The following is an 18,816-nucleotide window of genomic DNA, read 5'->3' as shown; positions in this document are numbered from 1 at the left end:
TATTACAAATGGCAATTATAACTCAAGGTGGGACAGGGCATTTTCGAGCAATGAGGAGAGCTCTAGCTTGATCTGTTCACCACGGCTGAAAATGCTTAATGTCTGAGCTACAGTTCCCAAGAAGGCTTTGTCTCTGAGACACATTCCACTTTGGTGGGTCAGAGAAAGCTTGCATGCCTTCCGTCCACTACCTTTCTTGCGCATAGATCTGATGAACATCAGGAATGACCAGGCCCAAGTCTTCCTGGTGGCCCTGCATTAGGGAAGAAGAGTGTAGTATCTGGGATTTGTGGGCAATAGCATCAGTTCCTCGATCAGTCTTCTGCTTTGGGAGGATCTTCTGTCTTAGCAGAAGGACTGGGTTCTTCACCCAGGCCTGGCCAATCCACACCTCCATGTGTGGTGATTGAGCAGCGACAGTTGACTAACTTTGATCTCCCTTTCCAAAGTAGTGGATGTCATTGTAGTGGCCAGGCACCCACCTACGAAAACAGTTTACACCAGATGCTAGGATTAGTTTGTGGCCTGGTATAATTCCTGCCATACAGACCTACTATAGGCAAAGGTGTTGGATTTTTTTACTTTTTGTGGTGTCCTTATCCCAGCAAGGACTTCCTGTGGAAGCGGATATAGGCTATTTGCGGCCCTTTCAGCCTTTTCACATTTACCAAACCAATTGTCCTTTTTTAAATCACCTATTGTGATGCTTTTTCTTAAAGGTCTGGTCCACATTTTTCCACCCAAACCTTTTGTCTTGACACAAAAGGGCCTTAATTTGGTTCTCACTTTCTTGATGTGTACCTCATTTGTCCGATACGTAGTTGCCCTTTGCATCTACTCATTCTCAAAACTGTCTTACTCATAGTGATAACATCAGCCTTTCGTTAGTGAGCTACAAGCTCTTTTCATCCACCGTACAACACCTTTATCCCTGGACAAACTGTTGTTGTGGACTGTGGCAGCATTTTTGCAGACAATTCTGCCACCTTTTCATGTTGCACAATCCATCACCCTTTTATCATTCTTTGCCCCACCCCTCGAAAGAGGAGGAGATGCTCCATCACTTAGACCCTAAAAGAGCTTTGTGCTTTAGATGGATTGTAGGAAACCCCTTCAGTTGGATGTTCACCTATTCATGGGGTTCGCTGGGGTGTAGAAGAGTAAGGTAGTCCAGAAAAGGACCATATCAAGGTGGATAGTTCTCTGAAGAAAGAATCTCCTAGACACTGGCTAAGAAGCTGCCCCGGAGGGTCTGAGGGCTCACTTAACCTGAGCAAAGGCTGCAACCACTTTCATTGGCATGCGGAGTGCCTCTTCTGGATATCAATCAATCAATCAGTTTTTGTAGAGCACATCTATTCACCCGTGAGGTGCCGGGGGTGGGGCGGGATGCGGTGGGACGGATGGAGCCTCATCCAAAGAGCTACGTCTTGAGGTTCTTCCTGAAGATGGTGAGCGATGGGCTATATCTGAGCTCTTTTCTGTGAGGTAGGTGAAGGACCTTCCTCCAGCGGTGGTTTTCCATATGCGTGGGATGGTGGCCTGTGCCTGGTGGGCAGAGTGGCGGGGTCTTGCAGGGTTGTGGAAAGAGATGCGATGATTGAGGTAGGCCTGTCCGATGATGTGACTGGCTTGTAGGTGTGGGAGAGTAGCTTGAAGATGATTTTTCTCTCCACCGGGAGCCAGTGGAGGGTCCTCATGTGCTGGGAGATATGTTCCTGGCGGGGAGGTTCAGGACGAGTCTGACGGTGGCGTTTTGGATGAGTTGCAACTTTCTGATGTTTTTTGTAGTGGTGCAAGCGTAGAGTGCGTTGTGTAGTCGATCTTGCTTGTGACTAAGGAGTGGGTGACTGTCCTCTGGCAGTCTACTGGGATCCATTTGAAAATCTTTCGGAGTTGTCAGAGGGTGTTCCAGCAGGAGGAGGTGACAATGTTTACCTGTCGGCGGGTCATTAATAGGGAGGAATCAAGGATGATTCCTAGGTTGCGGGCATGGTCAGTCAGAGAAAGCGGGGCACTGAGAGAGGTGGGCCACCAGTAGTCGTCTCAGGCTGAGGTGGAGTTTGAAGTAGATGATGGGCTCGGTCTTATCTGAGTTGAGTTTGAGGCAGCTCTCTCTCATCCAGGCTGCGATATGGCTTCCATTCCTCTTGGCCTTGTCTGGGTTTTCAGTGAGGAATATGAAGAGTTATGTGTCATCGGCGTATGACTCCGGATTCACTGAGGGTCTCTTCAGGAGGGGGGGTACCTCGGCGTGTTTCCTGTATTCGGGGTAGGTGGCTGTGTTGATGGAGCAGTTCATTGTCTTGCGAAGCTCAGGGGTGATGGATGTGCTATCTCTGATGTAGATGTGGTGTGGGCAGGGGTCTGTGGGAGCTCCGGAGTGAGTGCCGTTTATGATGCTTTCTGTATCCCCTGTGGTGAAAGTGGACCAGCTGTGGATGGTTTGGGTGGGTTCTGAAGGAGTCAGTCAGTCGGTCGGTCGTCGGTTCTGATGCTGGGCAGGCAAGCTGCAGTATATGTAGCAATTCATATGTTCATGAAGCACTACCTCCTTGACAACCAAGTCTGGCGGGAATGGCATTTTGACCATTAGATCCCGCTGGATTTTCCTATGTGAGTCATTCCACAAATCCACCACTTTAGGAGGTACTGCTTTGGTGTCTATTAACCTTTACACGCTTAGTTATCAGAAGTTCTTCTTTTCTCCTTGCCTATAGCCGATCAAGGCCTTCCAGCAACAGCAGTTACATTTCATTTGTTGACCTTATCTGCTTTCTACAGTTGTCTGAACAGCCATCTTTAAATCACCTATTGTGATGCCTTTTTTTTTTTTTTTTTTTTTAAAAGGCTGGTCCATGAGTCCCAGCCAGAACCATTTGTAATACCCCGGAGGACCTTAGTCTGGTTCTAAGTTTATTGATGTGCATCCCGTTTGAGCCCATGCAGTTTTCCTCTAGGATTTCTCACCTTAAAAATGATCACATTAACTTATCGTTTGAGTGATCTGCAAGCACTTTCTGTCCTGCAACTGTAACCACCTTCTTCCTGGACAAATTGGTGCTGAGGAACAAGACAGCGTTTTTCCCAAAGGTTGTGACTTCTATCCATGTTGGACAGTCCATTACCCTGCCAATGTTCTTTGCTCCTCCTCATCTGTAAAGTGAGGAAGGGAGACTCCATCAACTAGACCAGAAACGAGCTCTAAATTTCTACATCGACTGTGCTAAAGATCACTGGGTAAACTATCATCTCTTTGTGGGTTTCTCTGGGGGCGAAAAGCAGTTCAGAAACTGACAATCTCGAGATAAATTTTTCTTTGTCTAAATATGGTCTGGCCAAGAAACAGCCTCCTGAAGACCTCTGGGCACATTCCACCGGAGCCAAAGCCTCTACCACCGTGCTAGTGGGCCGAGTACCTGTTTTGGACATTTGCCAAGCTGCTCCGTTTACTTATGTTCACATGCTCACAAAACACTATTTCCTTGGCAAGCAGGTCCAATAGGAAGGGCATTTTGTCCATAGTCCTGCATGACTTTCTGACCTGAGCCATTCAGCAGACACACCCCCTAAGGAGGTACTGCTTTGCTATCTATTCCTAAGGTAAGGAATGTGCTGTTAGAAGTATCCATCAAATGAACTAGTTACTTATTTCGATAACTCTTTCCTATGGAGACTCTCTAACCGCAGATTAGTCACCGCTCTCCTGCCTCTCCGTTCTGTGGAATGCACCCTTCTTGCCATCCATAAAATCCCCCAAAAAATCCCAATTTAGAGATTTGCACACTGTCACAACTAAGTAGTTAGTAAGCTCTATGCCTGACCGTGTGGGCAGAGTTAGGAGAAAAACTGATGTAAGCTTGAAGGGTGGCACCTATATGTGGGTGCAATGCTACCTGCCAGTGCAGAGTAGTTACCTTGAGGTATTTACAAGGAGAAGAGCCTGCCGTTAGATAGAAAATCCACCACAAAGAGTGTTACTGAAGGTAAGTAACTTGTAGGTGTCAATAACCAAAGTAGAGCAGGACACAGTTATACATAGTGCTAAAGATTTTGCCATTATCTTGAATAATTTCCATGTTTATAAAAGAGTAAGGTTGCTCAACTTCTACATATTAGCTATAGAAATTCAAGAATTAGGTGTAGGGGATGATACTGTTGGGAACTGCTAATTAAAAACATAGTATTTTGCTCAGTTTTACAATCAATATTAAAAAAATAGTTTTGATTGAATCCTTTTTACTGACTCAGTAAAATTTATACACATAAAAAAAATTGATTATTCCTTCTTAGGTGTATTATTTACTTTGCCTTCCAGGTGTCCGCAAATACGGTAAAGATTTTCAAGCTATTGCAGATGTAATTGGCAACAAGACTGTTGGTCAAGTGAAGAACTTCTTTGTAAACTACAGGCGTCGGTTTAACTTAGAGGAGGTATTGCAGGAATGGGAAGCTGAACAAGGAACCCAGACTTCTAATGGTGATACCTCTACTTTAGGGGATGACACACAAAGTGCTTCTAATGTGCCATCAGGAAAAAGCACTGATGAAGAAGATGAGGTGTGTTTCAAAATGAGATTTCAGCTGACAAAGAGTTGAAGATTAGCCTTTCATTATGTATAGTACAGTACGACATTAATTTTAGAGGAGAATGGTAAACAAGCAATTCAGAAGATGGTGCCTTTGCTGTTTGGATTGCTGTTGATTGTTAGTCATGTAACTGTACATTAGACTATTTACCTTTGTATACATCCAACACAGAAATTTATTATTTTGTATTAATTGTTTAACTTGCATAATTTTTAAAATAGAATTACTTGACTGTCTATCAATGTTCATTTTAGTTCATAAATGTGTTTTATTTACTAGCGTTATACTTTCCTCTTGGTGTTTTCTGAATCACGCTTGTTTTTTTATTAAGTAGCTATTCTGTTTGTATCTTTGTGTAGGCACAGTCCCTTCAGGCCACAGTGTCTACAGACCCCTCATCCCCTGCTCAAACATCTACTCCAGCACCAACAACCTCTGTAGCATCCTTGAACCAGCCTCCTCCATTACTTCGACCAACCCTTCCTGCCGCTCCAGCCCTCCACCGGCAGCCGCCACCACTTCAACAACAAGCACGATTCATCCAGCCAAGACCAACTTTAAACCAGCCACCCCCACCACTAATCCGCCCTGCTAGCTCGATTCCACCTCGTCTAAATCCAAGACCGGTAACGACCACAGTGAGTAGCCAGCAACCACCGTCACTTATTGGAATTCAAACAGAATCACAGTCTTCTCTACATTAAAGTCATACTGTGCAGAACAATGGAAAATCCAAAATAAGAGAACTATTCTGCTAAAGAAATTATGCAGAACGGGGACTTCAAAACAGCATAAACAGTTTTCCGGTGCCTAAGAATATGAAAGCGAAGAAACACATGGCATAATTACCTAAAGCTACCATAGCCATAACAGTTGGCTATCAAGCTGGTGACTTCACTACAACGATGAAGAGGGTGGACATGCACCAGTTAACTAATATTTTTGTACCCTAGACTAGACATTTCAGACTACAGCCTTAAAATCTGTCAAACGAAGAACCTGCCCAGAAACAAATGTTCTTTGCTCAGATTGTTAGCACCATTATTTCGCCGTATTTAACATTCTAAACAATTTGATAATTAAGACAGTCTCTTTCAAACATTAATAGAGAAATATAATTCACATAAATGTATTATATCTTCCAATTTGTATGGATTAGTTGCATAATACATGTTTTATTTCACCAGTTATAAAATGCTAAGTCATTCATGTGTAGCTGAGTAGTAGGCTATGTGTTCATTCGAAATAAGTTTAAAAAAAAAAAAAGGTAAGTTGTATGTGAATGTCTCGAAGTCTGTTTACCTAACATGAATAGTGGAGAGATTAGTTGGCATTAAAAACGAACCCCTCTCGTACATAAGTAATTATTATTATTATTATTATTATAGATTTTTAATAGATATATTTAATTATAGATTGCCAAACGAATAGTTGAGGCAAACGTTTAATATTTACTTTTAGCTGCTTGATGAGATGAAGAGATGTACATATTTTTTTAACTTGCAACATTTGCATGTCAAGGCAAATGCTGTGAAATGAACTTTAATTTATTTAATGCATTTATGCTCTACCTGTGTTAAATAAATACATGTTATTGTAATACTATTTTGTATGCAACACTACTCTGGATACCACTATCACGTGGTGATGAAATAAAACGTTTAACACAATTGTAATCAAAATAGGTCATCTCCAGCCTAGACTGCAAAATTAATGTAACTACGAGTGCCCAGAAAGATGTCTTCCTATCCTGACATGATATATTTTTTTAATCGGGTATGTCATCATGCACTTCTTTGAAGTATTGTTACTTTTGGGGCTGAATAACAATTATTTCTACACATTTAGATGACACAATCTGTTTACCGCTCCTTCAGACTCCCAATGTGTAAAAATGCTTTGAGCTATAGTATATTAGCGAGCTACCTGCCAAGTGCCCCAAAGGATAGCCACATATATTTAGAAAGTCCTGGCTTTTTAACCAACAACTCTTAAAATCCTGTTGTTTTTCAAATGTCATATAAAAAAGACTGATCAGTAAGTGTTTGTTTTAACGTTTTCAGGCAGTAAGACTGGTCGGCCTATCAAAGTTGAGTTGGCATCTTTTAAATAGGAAATCATCATATTTAAAAGCCAGTGGCATGTGTGCTGCCTAAGGGATCATAGTGTGCCTCGAAATGTATGCCTCAGAAATACCTTAACATTCAATACAGCCAAATCTTAGGACATTGTCCTGGCCCTCTAAAACATACTATAGCAGCCCAATACCAAAAAACGATCTCCTGACATGAAAGATTAGCCACCTAATGTAAATTTCCCTCACCAAGATCCTTAAGAGGCCAGCTCTGCAGTCGAAAATCTGAATAGTCAACTGATTTTGCTCAGGAATGTGCTTGTGTTACAGAAAACAGAAAAACAAGGCTTTACTTCACCCACACTGTACTTGGTCCATTTCCAGTCCCAAATCCTTTAACTGCAAAGGCATCTGGAGTGTGCCTAAACATCAAGAAGCACAAGCATGTTGCCCTGGTTTTGAAAGCACTTCCCTGGCTTCCAGTAAAGCAACTGTTATAATCAAAGTAGTATAAACACTACACAAAGCCTCCTGGAGCAGAGAACCAAGCGACCTGAAAAAAATAGCAATCCGATCCCACTCCGAACCTGCACCCCATCCACTCCTACTTGATCAGTCTAGAGGTTCAAAAGAATAAACATAAAGGAAAACTTAAGTGTAAATGAACCCATGGCCAGGAAAATTTTGAAGTCATCTCTGAGGAAGCCACCACTGTTGAGAATACACCTTAAAACATTTTGGCCCTTCAGCTTCTTGTGGAGTAGAGACAGGAGTCCACCAACCATCACTAAGAGAGAGAGTTCTGCCCTCAAAACAGTTATTATTTGTCTAAAGATATAATCTATTTTCCCTCCGGATCATACCACTTGCTTAATACCAGTTTAGGCCCCATGAATACCTGCCATAGATATGAAAGGACTCGTACTACCTTTGATCTGTGATTGCTGCACAGAGAACATTGAAGCGGCTACAAGGTTTCATGCTGTACTTCAGAAAACTCATAAATATGTAAATAAATTAGTACTCTGAGATCTGCTAACTTTGTCTTTTCCCCATACAGAGCTGCAAGAGAAGTGGTGTTTTAGCCAGGTTTTCATAAAGGAAATCAAATCAGTTGTTTTTGGGTGACGTGAATTGTGTTGATTGAAAGTGATATTTAGGTATCTGATTTCTGGAACTGATTAACTTCTCAAGTCAAATGCCAGAGACTTCTTGTTCTACAAGTTTTTTTGTACAAATTCTTAATCTTGATTTAAATATATTTTTGAAGGAGACCTCGCTTTTTACCCTGATTATATGTATTTATGATGATTTTTGGAAAACAATTTTATAAAACAATGTTACTTTTAGTCTCCTCTACCTCATTTTAAACTTGTGGGCACTATTACAATCCTTTGGCGGTGCTCAAAATTTCTAATGCACAGAAAATGGGCATTAACAAATGCAGTTGGTTTCACCGTGCCTGAACCTTCAGAATCGAACACTTACATGTTCTTGGTTCAGACAGCGTGTTGACTAAGCAAGCAGTTATAAACATGTTACTCAAATTCTTTCGAAGTAGCCCTTGTCTTCTCAGAGTCTGTGAGGTTTTCTATTATATGGACTCAAAGGAGAGAGAGGCCAAATCAAAACGTCGCATATGTCCTTGACAGGTAATGTGTCATTTCCCCCTGTATTGAAGTGGCCTCATGATGAACAATGCAATATTGTAGATGTTTGTGAGGGATACGTAGGTTTCAATTCATCAAGGCTGCTTGAACAAAATATCTTCTTTCAGACATGCTGATTGTTTTCTTGTCAACTCATTGCTGCCAGACTGGTGTTTTGCTTTTACTAATGACCGAGCTGACAACAATCTCTGGAATGCAATTCTTAGTTTAAAGAAGACATTTATTATTACTTCACCACGAGGTTCCTGAGAGAGGAGATTAGTAGGTTGGAGGCACACGTTTTAAAAATAGTCACAGCAATGAAAGGAAAATATATCAAAGTGATTCTCAATTGCAATGTACACAGCAAATACATGTGATTATATTATAGCATAACTCCAAAGCAAAGAATAAAAGTCAAAATTCATCACCGTAGGGCCTATCACTGCTCGTCATCTTTCTCATGCCAACAAGTTGATGACTACTGTTAAACTGCGACAAAGAGATTTTCCACCCTTACGGGACAGGTCAGGCAGCCGACGTCCACTCCTGATTGAAGTCTCGGAAAATTCCCCTCGCTGCTGCCCAGGACACCTTTTATAGATTGAATAATGAAAAGGCCTGCTGAAAGGCCCTTCCCTCTAATAGTCAAAACATGCTGGCTACTGTAGGTCAGAGTTGGAAGAAACAAGCGTTGAAAGTTGGCCAAGTTTTCAAGGCTGTCTTTCCCAAGGCTGAACTACAGAAAAACACAAAATATGCGCTTCCTTATCATGCTAGTGTTCGGTGAGGGAAAATACAAAAAAAAAAACAAGCTTGGTTTACCATGTGAAAAAACACAGCTCATCTGCAATGTCTCAACTGCAATGTCTGACGCCACGATAAAGCCAATAGGCAGCTTAACGGAATACAGAATGTAATGTCTAATGCCACGTTAAAGCCAATAGGCAGCTAAACTGAATACAAAATGTAATGTGCTACTGGTGAACATTGAACTACTAATATGCACAGTGGTGAAACACAAAGTCTGGTCAAAAATACTTAATTTCAATACAACTGGCTTATAGAGGAAATCACAGGCATTCTGTAAATATGATAGTCATGTCTGTGCTCAATTGCCAAGGTGCCCCTATTCATGTGTGCCCCCCTTCAGTTGGTCCTGGCTTTTTAGCCCAATTGCTTTGCAGGCTGGGCTTTACATATTCTCACCTGTAAAAGTGAAAGTACAAGTCTCAGACTGTGAAATGTTATTGACTCACAAAATAGTCAGTCTTTAGAAACTTATGGCAGCTATGCCCATGTCAGCTATTGGCTTTGCCTTTTTGGTACCATTTGTTGTTATTACAGTTAGTTGAAACCAAGCAGATGCAACAGCCACAGAATACACTGATTTGTAAATGATAGCACATGACTGGGAACATGGTGTTATTTGGCAAGCTTAGCTGCAAATATTATTTGTGTAGTACAGGTAAACAGAACTATAAAGAGACACCTTATTGAGCGTGCCACCATAATCTGCTCTTGGTTTTCAAGTTAACAGTACTTTGTATTGTAGCACTTGTCATTTCACCTTTATTGTTAAAGGAATTGGCCTACAGATCTCAGTGTGGAAAACATTGTTGTCTAAAGCTGGAACTGGCTGATGGTAGCATACATGGCATGGGACCACTTGACAGCCATGTAAACGTAGAGCAGCTGCAAACGAGCAAACTGCAAATCTGTCTTGTTCACTGCTTTGTGTTATGCGCTTCTGGAAGTAGCAGGGGAATATTTGGTAATGTATGCAAAGGTGCTTAATTTCTTGTCAGCCTTTTAGTAAAATTAACATAAGACCAACTTTCAAGTAAAATTATTTATTTTGCTTCAGTAACTGGTATAAACAATCCTTTACTCCAGTATTGGAACTTTCATAGATTCACATTCTTGAATCATTCCCCGTTGTCGAGATGGGAGTCCCCGGTTTATTGCAATAGCAGTGTTATGATATCTAAAGTGAAAACAGGCCTAAAGCCCATTATATTAGTAGTCTAATCATGTTTTTTTGAGGAAAAAGACCCAAACCAGGTTTCAGCCAATCTGCCTTCCCCTACCCTTAGAACACTCCTGAGAGAAGCTCCAGTGCCTCAGATTCTCTACCGCACGTCGTGCTAGATAGTCTCCACTGAGCTCTGCTTTTTCTCCTCAGAATTTATTTGCTATTTCTAGTCATAGACTTCCAGGTTTTCTTCTCCAGACTGCATTATACTCAATTTTTGTGAATTTCCAGCATGTCTGACAAGGAAAGGAAGAGTCTCTTCAGAGCCCGCAAGACCTGTGGGAAAAAGAGGCTTCACTTTGAGGACTCCCACAAAGACTGCATTTATTGCCTTTATCCTCAATGCTCTGCCAAGGAATGTAAGGTATGCAGAATCTTTTCTAACAAGACCCTTAAAGACAGAGAGGGCAGGCTTCTTATTTGGCTCCAGAAGCTGAAAACAAGGCAGAGTCCTGTTTCTGGCTCAGACAGTGAGGACTCTTCTATTTCCTCCAAGCAAGTTTAAAAAAGACAGGTCACCTCAGACTGGTCAGTTGGAGGAACAACGTAAAAAAGAGGCTAAAAATACCAAACATGGGTCTTACAAGACGCACCGCACAGCTCTTCACATTCTCCTCCCAAAAGGGCTGTAACATCACACAGGGAAAGAGGTGAATGTTCTTTCTCCTCAGAACGTGGTCAGAAAGCGTCTTCAGAGCCTCCTCTGCCACCTCCATCGACTAAGCAGTCCTTCAAAACGCCGTCTGTCAAGCTGTCGACGACTACATCGATGAGAACCGTCTGCACGGCATCGTCGATGACTCCTACTACGACAACGGTTTATACAGTGTCCTCCATCTCCAATGTCTACAACGCCGTCGTCGAGAGCCTCCGCCGTCAGGTCGTCAACGCTGAAATTGGTGGTTGCCTCACCTCCGTCAACGATCCCAACGTCGAGAACATCGTTGACGATGGCATCCTTGTCGTCGACGGGACTCATTCAGTCATCATCACCGTCGACGACGACAGCATAGAGGATATCGTCGACGGTGGATATTTCAGAGAAAACAAGAAAATTAAAATCACTGACGCCGTCTCGCACATCACCCAGTAAGGTTTCACCTCCGATTCCTGCTCATCATTTAGACAGCGATGAAACCGATGAGGAAGGGCCATTTAGAGCTGTCCATAGTTCTTCTGAGATACATATAAAGTGTCAGGTTCTAGGGGACGATAACCAGTATGACCCTCAGTCCTTTTACTCTGATGATCACTATTCGTATCAGGAACAAATGATTCCTATGCCAGGATCTCTTATTTCATGCCTCCAACTAATGTTAGTGGACTATAGAAAAAGATTCCCACTTCATTTTTTGAGCACTTAAATAAACACCCTTGAAACACCAAAAAATCAGGAGTCAGTCTATGATTTGGAACTTTGTATTATCTATTACAGTGTCATAATGTGTTACCCATTGGAAGGCCAACATACCAATGTCACACATCACAAGCCCTTCAAGGATGCAAGCAGTTGACACATAGGTTACCACACTTGTGAAACTGAAATGGAAGGGTACAACTCAATTAATAAATAGTGAGTGAAATGGAGGTACAGGATAGAGGTAGACGTGTGAAAGTTAATGTTATGTAAAACCAGAAAATGTCCTCACCTGTGTATCACTGGAAATATTGCTGTATGACTGAATCCCTGTTGTCGTTTTCTTCTTCCTCGGCTTCATCCTCATCACTGTCCACAGGCTCCCCAGGCTCCACAGCTGCCACAACACCGTCATCTGAATCATCCTCCTGCAGAAAAGGCACCTGGCGTCGCAATGCCAAATTATGGAGCATGGAGCAGGCCACGATGATGTCGCACACCTTCGGTGAGTAGAATAGGGATCCACCTGTCATATGGAGGCACTTGAACCTGGCCTTAAGGATGCCGAAGGTGCGTTCAATCACCCTCCTAGTCCGCCCATGGGCATCATTGTACCGTTCCTCTGCCCTGGTCCTGGGATTCCTCACTGGGGTCAATAGCCAGGAAAGGTTGGGGTAACCAGAGTCCCCCAATAGCCATACACGGTGCCTCTGGAGTTGACCCATCATATCAGGGATGCTGCTATTCCGCAGGATGTAGGCGTCATGCACAGAGCCTGGGAACATTGCATTAACCTGCGAGATGTACTGGTCTGCCAAACAGACCATCTGGACATTCATGGAATGATAACTCTTCCTGTTCCTGTACACCTGTTCACTCCTGTGGGGGGGACCAGAGCTACATGGGTCCCATCAATGGCACCTATGACGTTGGGGATATGTCCAAGGGCATAGAAGTCACCTTTCACTGTAGGCAAATCCTCCACCTGAGAGAAAATGATGTATCTCCTTACGTGTTTCAGCAGGGCAGACAACACTCTGGACAACACGTTGGAAAACATAGGCTGGGACATCCCTGATGCCATGGCCACAGTTGTCTGAAAAGAGCCACTTGCAAGGAAATGGAGCACTGACAGCACCTGCACGTCAGGGGGGATTCCAGTCAGATGGCGGATTGGTGACATCAGGTCTGGCTCCAACTGGGTACATAGTTCCTGGATTGTGGCACGGTCAAACCTGTAGGTGACGATGACATGTCTTTCTTCCATTGTCAACAGGTCCACCAGCGGTCGGTACACCGGAGGATTCCGCCATCTTCTCATGTTTCCCAGCTGACGGTGCCTAAGAAGGACAACAGCGAAGAACCAGTCACTATTCCTCCAGGTATGTACCCACAGTCACACACAAGACTACACCAGACACAAAACCCTTCCTGTATGTGTGTTGAGTATAGGCCTAGCTATGTGTGACGCAGTAGTAAATGAAGCCATGTGGGCCCCTGAAATGGCGGCTGCCTGACCTCTAAACTGGGACAATGGGATTGTGGGGTAACTGCGCTGGCGTTGCACACCGTCACGGTAGGCGGTCGTAGACTGCGGCGCACTGCTGCATTGGTTAACATTGAACCCTATGGGTCCCAGGAGCCAATGAACAGGTGCGCCGGCGGTGATGATGCGCCCCGCCGCGGACGTCACCGCCATTTTCTATCTGTTAAATCACTAGATACCTGACCTTCGACAGGAGAGGACCTACACTGCTAGTGCTGCTGTGACCTCGGTCTGGAAGCGACGATGGCTGCTGCGTCTGGGGAAAGGGCCCCTGCCTTCACTGCACAGGAGTTGGAGAAACTTGTGGATGGGGTCCTCCCCCAGTACACGCTACTCTACGGTCCTCCAGACCAACAGGTTAGTACAGAGGGAGCACGTTGTATGGGCTAGACCTGGGTGGAGAGGGCTGGGTGGAAGAGGGAAGGGGCCAGAGTTCATAGTACATTAATGCATGTGAATGAATGGGCCACATGGTCAGAGTAGGGAGGAGGCCACTCACATTGACGGTGCAGTTGGTAATGACTGTTCCTCTTCCCTTGTGCATGTCATGTAGGTCAGCGCCCACCAGAAGAGGGACATTTGGCGTGCCATCGCCAAGGAGGTCCGGACCCTGGGGGCCCACCAGAGACGGGGCACCTACTGCCGGAAGAGATGGGAGGACATTCGCCGCTGCAGCAAGAAGACGGCGGAGGCTCAGCTGGGGATGGCCTCCCAACGTGGGAGGGGTGCCCGTCGCACCATGACCCCCCTGATGTTCCGGATCCTGGCGGTGGCCTACCCGGAGTTGGATGGGCGCTTGAGGACATCACAGCAGACACAAGGGGGTGAGTACAACCTCATTCTGCGGACTTTGTGTGCATTGGAGGGGTCTGGGTGGGGGTGGTGGGCTGTGGGTGTCCCTAGGCCAGGGCGAGTTAGGTAGACAAGACCCCTCCGTTATGTAGGCCATGTGGCACTCAACCCCACGTCAGCAGAGTGCCAAGTTGAGGTATATTTGCCCCTGTGGCATAAATGTGCGCAGATTTCCACCATTGCCATGTAGGCCATATCCCAGAAATTGCATGTGCAGAGGGCAGGAGCACGGCGTAATGCATGGGGCTGCTGCGTCTGTCTTGTCCGCCAACGGTAGCGGTATGCCATGCACTAAAACTCTCTTTGTTCTGTCTCCCCCCCTTTTCCTGCTCTCCCTGTCCTTTTGTCCATCAGCATCATCAGGCCGAAGTACAGTGGCACCGGAGCACGAGGGAGCTGCATCCCACATGGCCATGGAGGGCCACACCACAGACTCTGAATGCACCAGTGGGACGGAGGGCGAGGGGAGCTTCACGTCGGCCACCGGATCACCAACCAGTGACACGGACTCGTCCGCCGATGGGAGCTCCCCTGTGGTGGCGCCACCATCTGTGCGCCCCACTTCTACAGGTACAGCCGCCACCTCCCCTACCAGCACCGCCCTCCCAGCAGCCCCTCAGCGTTCACCCCGTGCCCGCTCACCCAGGAGGGTGGGCATCACCTTCGCCCCAGGCACCTCAGGCCCTGCCCCAGTCACCCCTGCTGCCCTCAGTGAGGAGGCCATTGACCTCCTCAGGTCACTCACTGTTGGGCAGTCTACCATTGTGAATGCCATCCAGGGTGTAGAACGAGAGTTGCAACACAGTAATGCATTCCTGGAGGGCATTCATTCTGGTCAGGCTGTCCTTCAGCAAACCCTGCAATCTCTGGCCTCAGCACTGATGGCAGCAATTGTCCCTGTGTCCAGCCTCCCCCCTCCAACTTCCTCCACCCAGACCCAATCCCCTGTACCCCAGCCCATCCCAAGCACACCTACAGACCAGCATGCACACAAGTCAACACACACAAGTAGCTCAAGCAAACATAGGCACCACACACACCACAGGCACTCACGCAAGCCTCACCCACATACAGACACAGCAACATCCACTGTCTCCACTGTGTCCCCCTCCGCCTCTTCTCCCTCCTCCCTCCCAGTCTCGTCTACACACACACCTGCATGCACCACATCTACAGGCACTAGGACTCACACCAGGACACCCAGCACCACAAGCCGCTCACCTGCACTCACCACCTCCACTGCCATTTACACGTCCCCTGTGTCCTCTCCCAGTGTGTCTGTGACGCCCCCTCCCAAAGTACACAAATGCCGGCAATCACTCACCCAACATCCATCCACCTCACGACAGCCTCCTATACCTGCACCTGCACCCAAAACACCTAAAGTGACACCTCCTACAACCACCTCCTCTTCCTCCACTCCCAGACCCCCTCCAGCTACCCATCCCAGTGTCCGTCAGAAACTATCCCTATGTCAAATTGACCTTTTTGCCCCCACCCACCCCCCCTCCTCTCTAATTCATCAGTCCCGTCGTGGCGCCTCAGCCAAAAAGCCTCCAGTACAAGTGGTGCGTGTTCCAGGTTTTTGGAGTGCACCGTCCACCAGGGCAGGCAGTAGGACCCGGAGCCAAGGCACTGGCAGCCCACCCCCTGTAAAGGCTCTGAAATTGGAGAGTTGACGACGGGACCGTCTTAAGACTCCTGGTGGGACAACAAGTGACATGGTATCGAAGGGGATTGGTGAGTCAGCTGTAACTCCAAAAAAGGTGGGGAAGGTCCAGAGGAAGTCTGCCCAGCCTGTTGTGAGTGTCACGGCGGAGAAGTACGCCATCATTTCCGGCGGTCCAGACACAACCGCCAGCACCGTCGTCACTGGTCAGGAGACCACCGCCGGAGTCACAGCCCAGTAGGGCCCAAGTATCGTCACTGGTCAGGAGACCACCGCCTGAGTCACAGCCCAGGAGGGCCCAAGTATCGTCACTGGTCAGGAGACCACCGCCGGAGTCACAGCCCAGGAGGGCCCAAGTATCGTCACTGGTCAGGAGACCACCGCCTGAGTCACAGCCCAGGAGGGCCCAAGTATCGTTACTGGTCCAGAAACCACCGCCGGAGTCACTGCCCAGGAGGGGCCAGGATGCCACAGCCCCGCTGGGCAATGATGGAACGTCATGCCACACACCAATGCCCAGTGTAGGGATCGTCATGCCACACACCAATGCTCAGTGTAGAGATCGTCATGCCACACACCAATGCTCAGTGTAGAGATCGTCATGCCACACACCAATGCTCAGTGTAGAGATCGTCATGCCACACACCAATGCTCAGTGTAGAGATCGTCATGCCACACACCAATGTCCGTATCAGAACCGCCATGTCAAAGCACCGCTGAACAGGGCAAAGACCGTCATGGCAAAGCACGGCTGAACAGTCCTGAACCGCCATGGCAAAGCACCGCTGAACAGGGCAAAGACCGGCATGGCAAAGCACCGCTGGACAGTCCTGAACCGCCATGTCAAAGCACCGCTGAACAGGGCAAAGACCGGCATGGCAAAGCACCGCTGAACAGTCCTGAACCGCCATGGCAAAGCACCGCTGAACAGGGCAAAGACCGCCATGGCAAAGCACTGCTGAACAGGGCAAAGACCGCCATGGCAAAGCACTGCTGAACAGGGCAAAGACCGGCATGGCAAAGCACCGCTGTACAGGGCAATGACCGGCATGGCAAAGCACCGCTGAACAGTCCTGAACCGCCATGGCAAAGCACCGCTGAACAGGGCAAAGACCGCCATGGCAAAGCACCGCTGAACAGTCCTGAACCGCCATGTCAAAGCACCGCTGAACAGGGCAAAGACCGCCATGGCAAAGCACTGCTGAACAGTCCTGAACCGCCATGGCAAAGCACCGCTGAACAGGGCAAAGCACCGCTGAACAGGGGAAAGACCGCCATGGCAAAGCACCGCTGAACAGGGCAAAGACTGCCATGTCAAAGCACCGCTGAACTGTCCAGAACCGCCATGTCAAAGCACTGCTGAACAAGGCAAAGACCGCCATGTCAAAGCACCGCTGAACAGGGCAAAGACCGCCATGTCAAAGCACCGCTGAACAGGGCAAAGACCGCCATGGCAATGCACCGCTGAACAGGGCAAAGACCGCCATGGCAAAGCACTGCTGAACAGTCCAGAACCGCCATGTCAAAGCACCGCTGAACAGGGCAAAGACTGCCATGTCAAAGCACCGCTGAACAGGGCAAAGACCGCCATGGCAAAGCACTGCTGAACAGTCCTGAACCGCCATGGCAAAGCATCGCTGAACAGGGCATGCACCGTGTTAGGAATGAATGGACCGCCACATCAGGCATCCTTATCCCAGGTGCAGCTGGGACAGTCACAGGACAGGAACTTTCACGGGGAGACTCATCCAGTCTGGGCACCAGTCCCCCTCCAGAACCAGTAGTTACCTGCATCTTCTTGAGAGACTGTGGCTTTGCACTCCCCAGGATGGCACAGTGGGCAAGCCACCCACTTGTGAGACTTGAGAGACTGTGGCTTTGCACTCCCCAGGATGGTACAGTGGGCAAACCACCCACTGTAGAGACTTGTGAGCCTGTGGCTTTGCACTCCCCAGGATGGCACAGTGGGCAACCCACCCACTGTAGAGACTTGAGAGACTGTGGCTTTGCACTCCCCAGGATGGCACAGTGGGCAAGCCACCCACTGTAGAGACTTGAGAGACTGTGGCTTTGCACTCCCCAGGATATGGCAGTGGGCAAACCACCCACTGTAGAGACTTGTGAGACTGTCGCTTTGCACTCCCCAGGATACATCAATGGGCATGGAGCCCCGTTGTGGATCTGGCTTCGCATTCATCTGGCTGAAGTGCCCCCCCTTCCCTTCCCCCTGAGGTGCCTGTAGTGTTTCTATCTGATGCCCCGGCAGTGTTCTCTCGGATTTTGGTCAGGTATCTATTGTGGGCCTCGCCCATGCATTTTTGGACTGTTGGTGCACGGACATTGTTGTGTACATATCTGCACTACTTCTCGATTGTATGTGTAAATAAGAGTGCTTTTGAAATATATATCAGTATATTTTTGTATGACATGTATATTGGCACATTACAATGTTTGCCCGAATTTCGCATTGTCTTTGCATTCTTCCGGGGGGGTTGTGGGTTGTTAATGTGAGTTTTGTGACTGCATTGGTGTGTATGTTGTATAATGCGAGGGTGGGGGTGTTTGGTGGGTTTCCCCCTGACTTTTGCCTCCCCTATGTCGGAGATGCAGTACTCACCGTTATCTTCGCCCGCGCTGGCGTTGATCTTCGTAGATGAGTAGGAATACAAGGGCCGGTAGAATGTGTAATTCCGGGTCCATGGAGTCCTCCTTCCTCGTGGGATGTGTTCAGGTGAGCGTTTTCCCATTGCAGTAACTGTTTCCGCCGTGTTTTTATCCACAGTGAATCCGCCCCGGAAAATGTGGCGGATTGGTGGGTTGTAATAGTGTGGGCGGTACATTGTCTCCCGCCTGTCTGTTGGCGGTAACCGCCGCGCTGCTTGTCTGTACCACCGTGGCGGGCGGTGTGTTAAAGTGGCTGTCTTTGTTGGCGGTTTCCGTTTTTTTGTCCGCCTGCCTGTTTGCGGTATTACCGCCGCTTTAACACCGTCCGCCAGGGTTGTAATGACCACCTATATGTCAACCTTAGATCTTCAGGACGCATA

The 18,816-nt window shown here is 47.0% G+C and overlaps 1 protein-coding gene across 3 annotated transcripts in view; it reads left to right on the top strand.

Moving 5' to 3' along the window:
* The window catches only part of RCOR3 (REST corepressor 3), a 328,175-nt gene extending 321,903 nt beyond the window's left edge, over positions 1–6,272 (top strand). For 2 of the 3 annotated variants that reach the window (XM_069233951.1, XM_069233950.1), the window contains 2 exons: positions 4,319–4,560; positions 4,950–6,272. In XM_069233951.1, coding sequence (XP_069090052.1) covers positions 4,319–4,560; positions 4,950–5,294 — 587 coding nt within the window. In that variant the 3' untranslated portion in view covers positions 5,295–6,272. The remainder of the gene's footprint in view (positions 1–4,318; positions 4,561–4,949) is intronic. The other variant, XM_069233952.1, reaches the window with a different exon arrangement.
* The last annotated feature ends 12,544 nt before the right edge of the window (positions 6,273–18,816 follow it).

The sequence above is a fragment of the Pleurodeles waltl genome, chromosome 5 (assembly GCF_031143425.1).
Source record: "Pleurodeles waltl isolate 20211129_DDA chromosome 5, aPleWal1.hap1.20221129, whole genome shotgun sequence".
Taxonomy (NCBI): domain Eukaryota; kingdom Metazoa; phylum Chordata; class Amphibia; order Caudata; family Salamandridae; genus Pleurodeles; species Pleurodeles waltl.
This window is presented reverse-complemented; position numbering and strand designations above follow the sequence as displayed.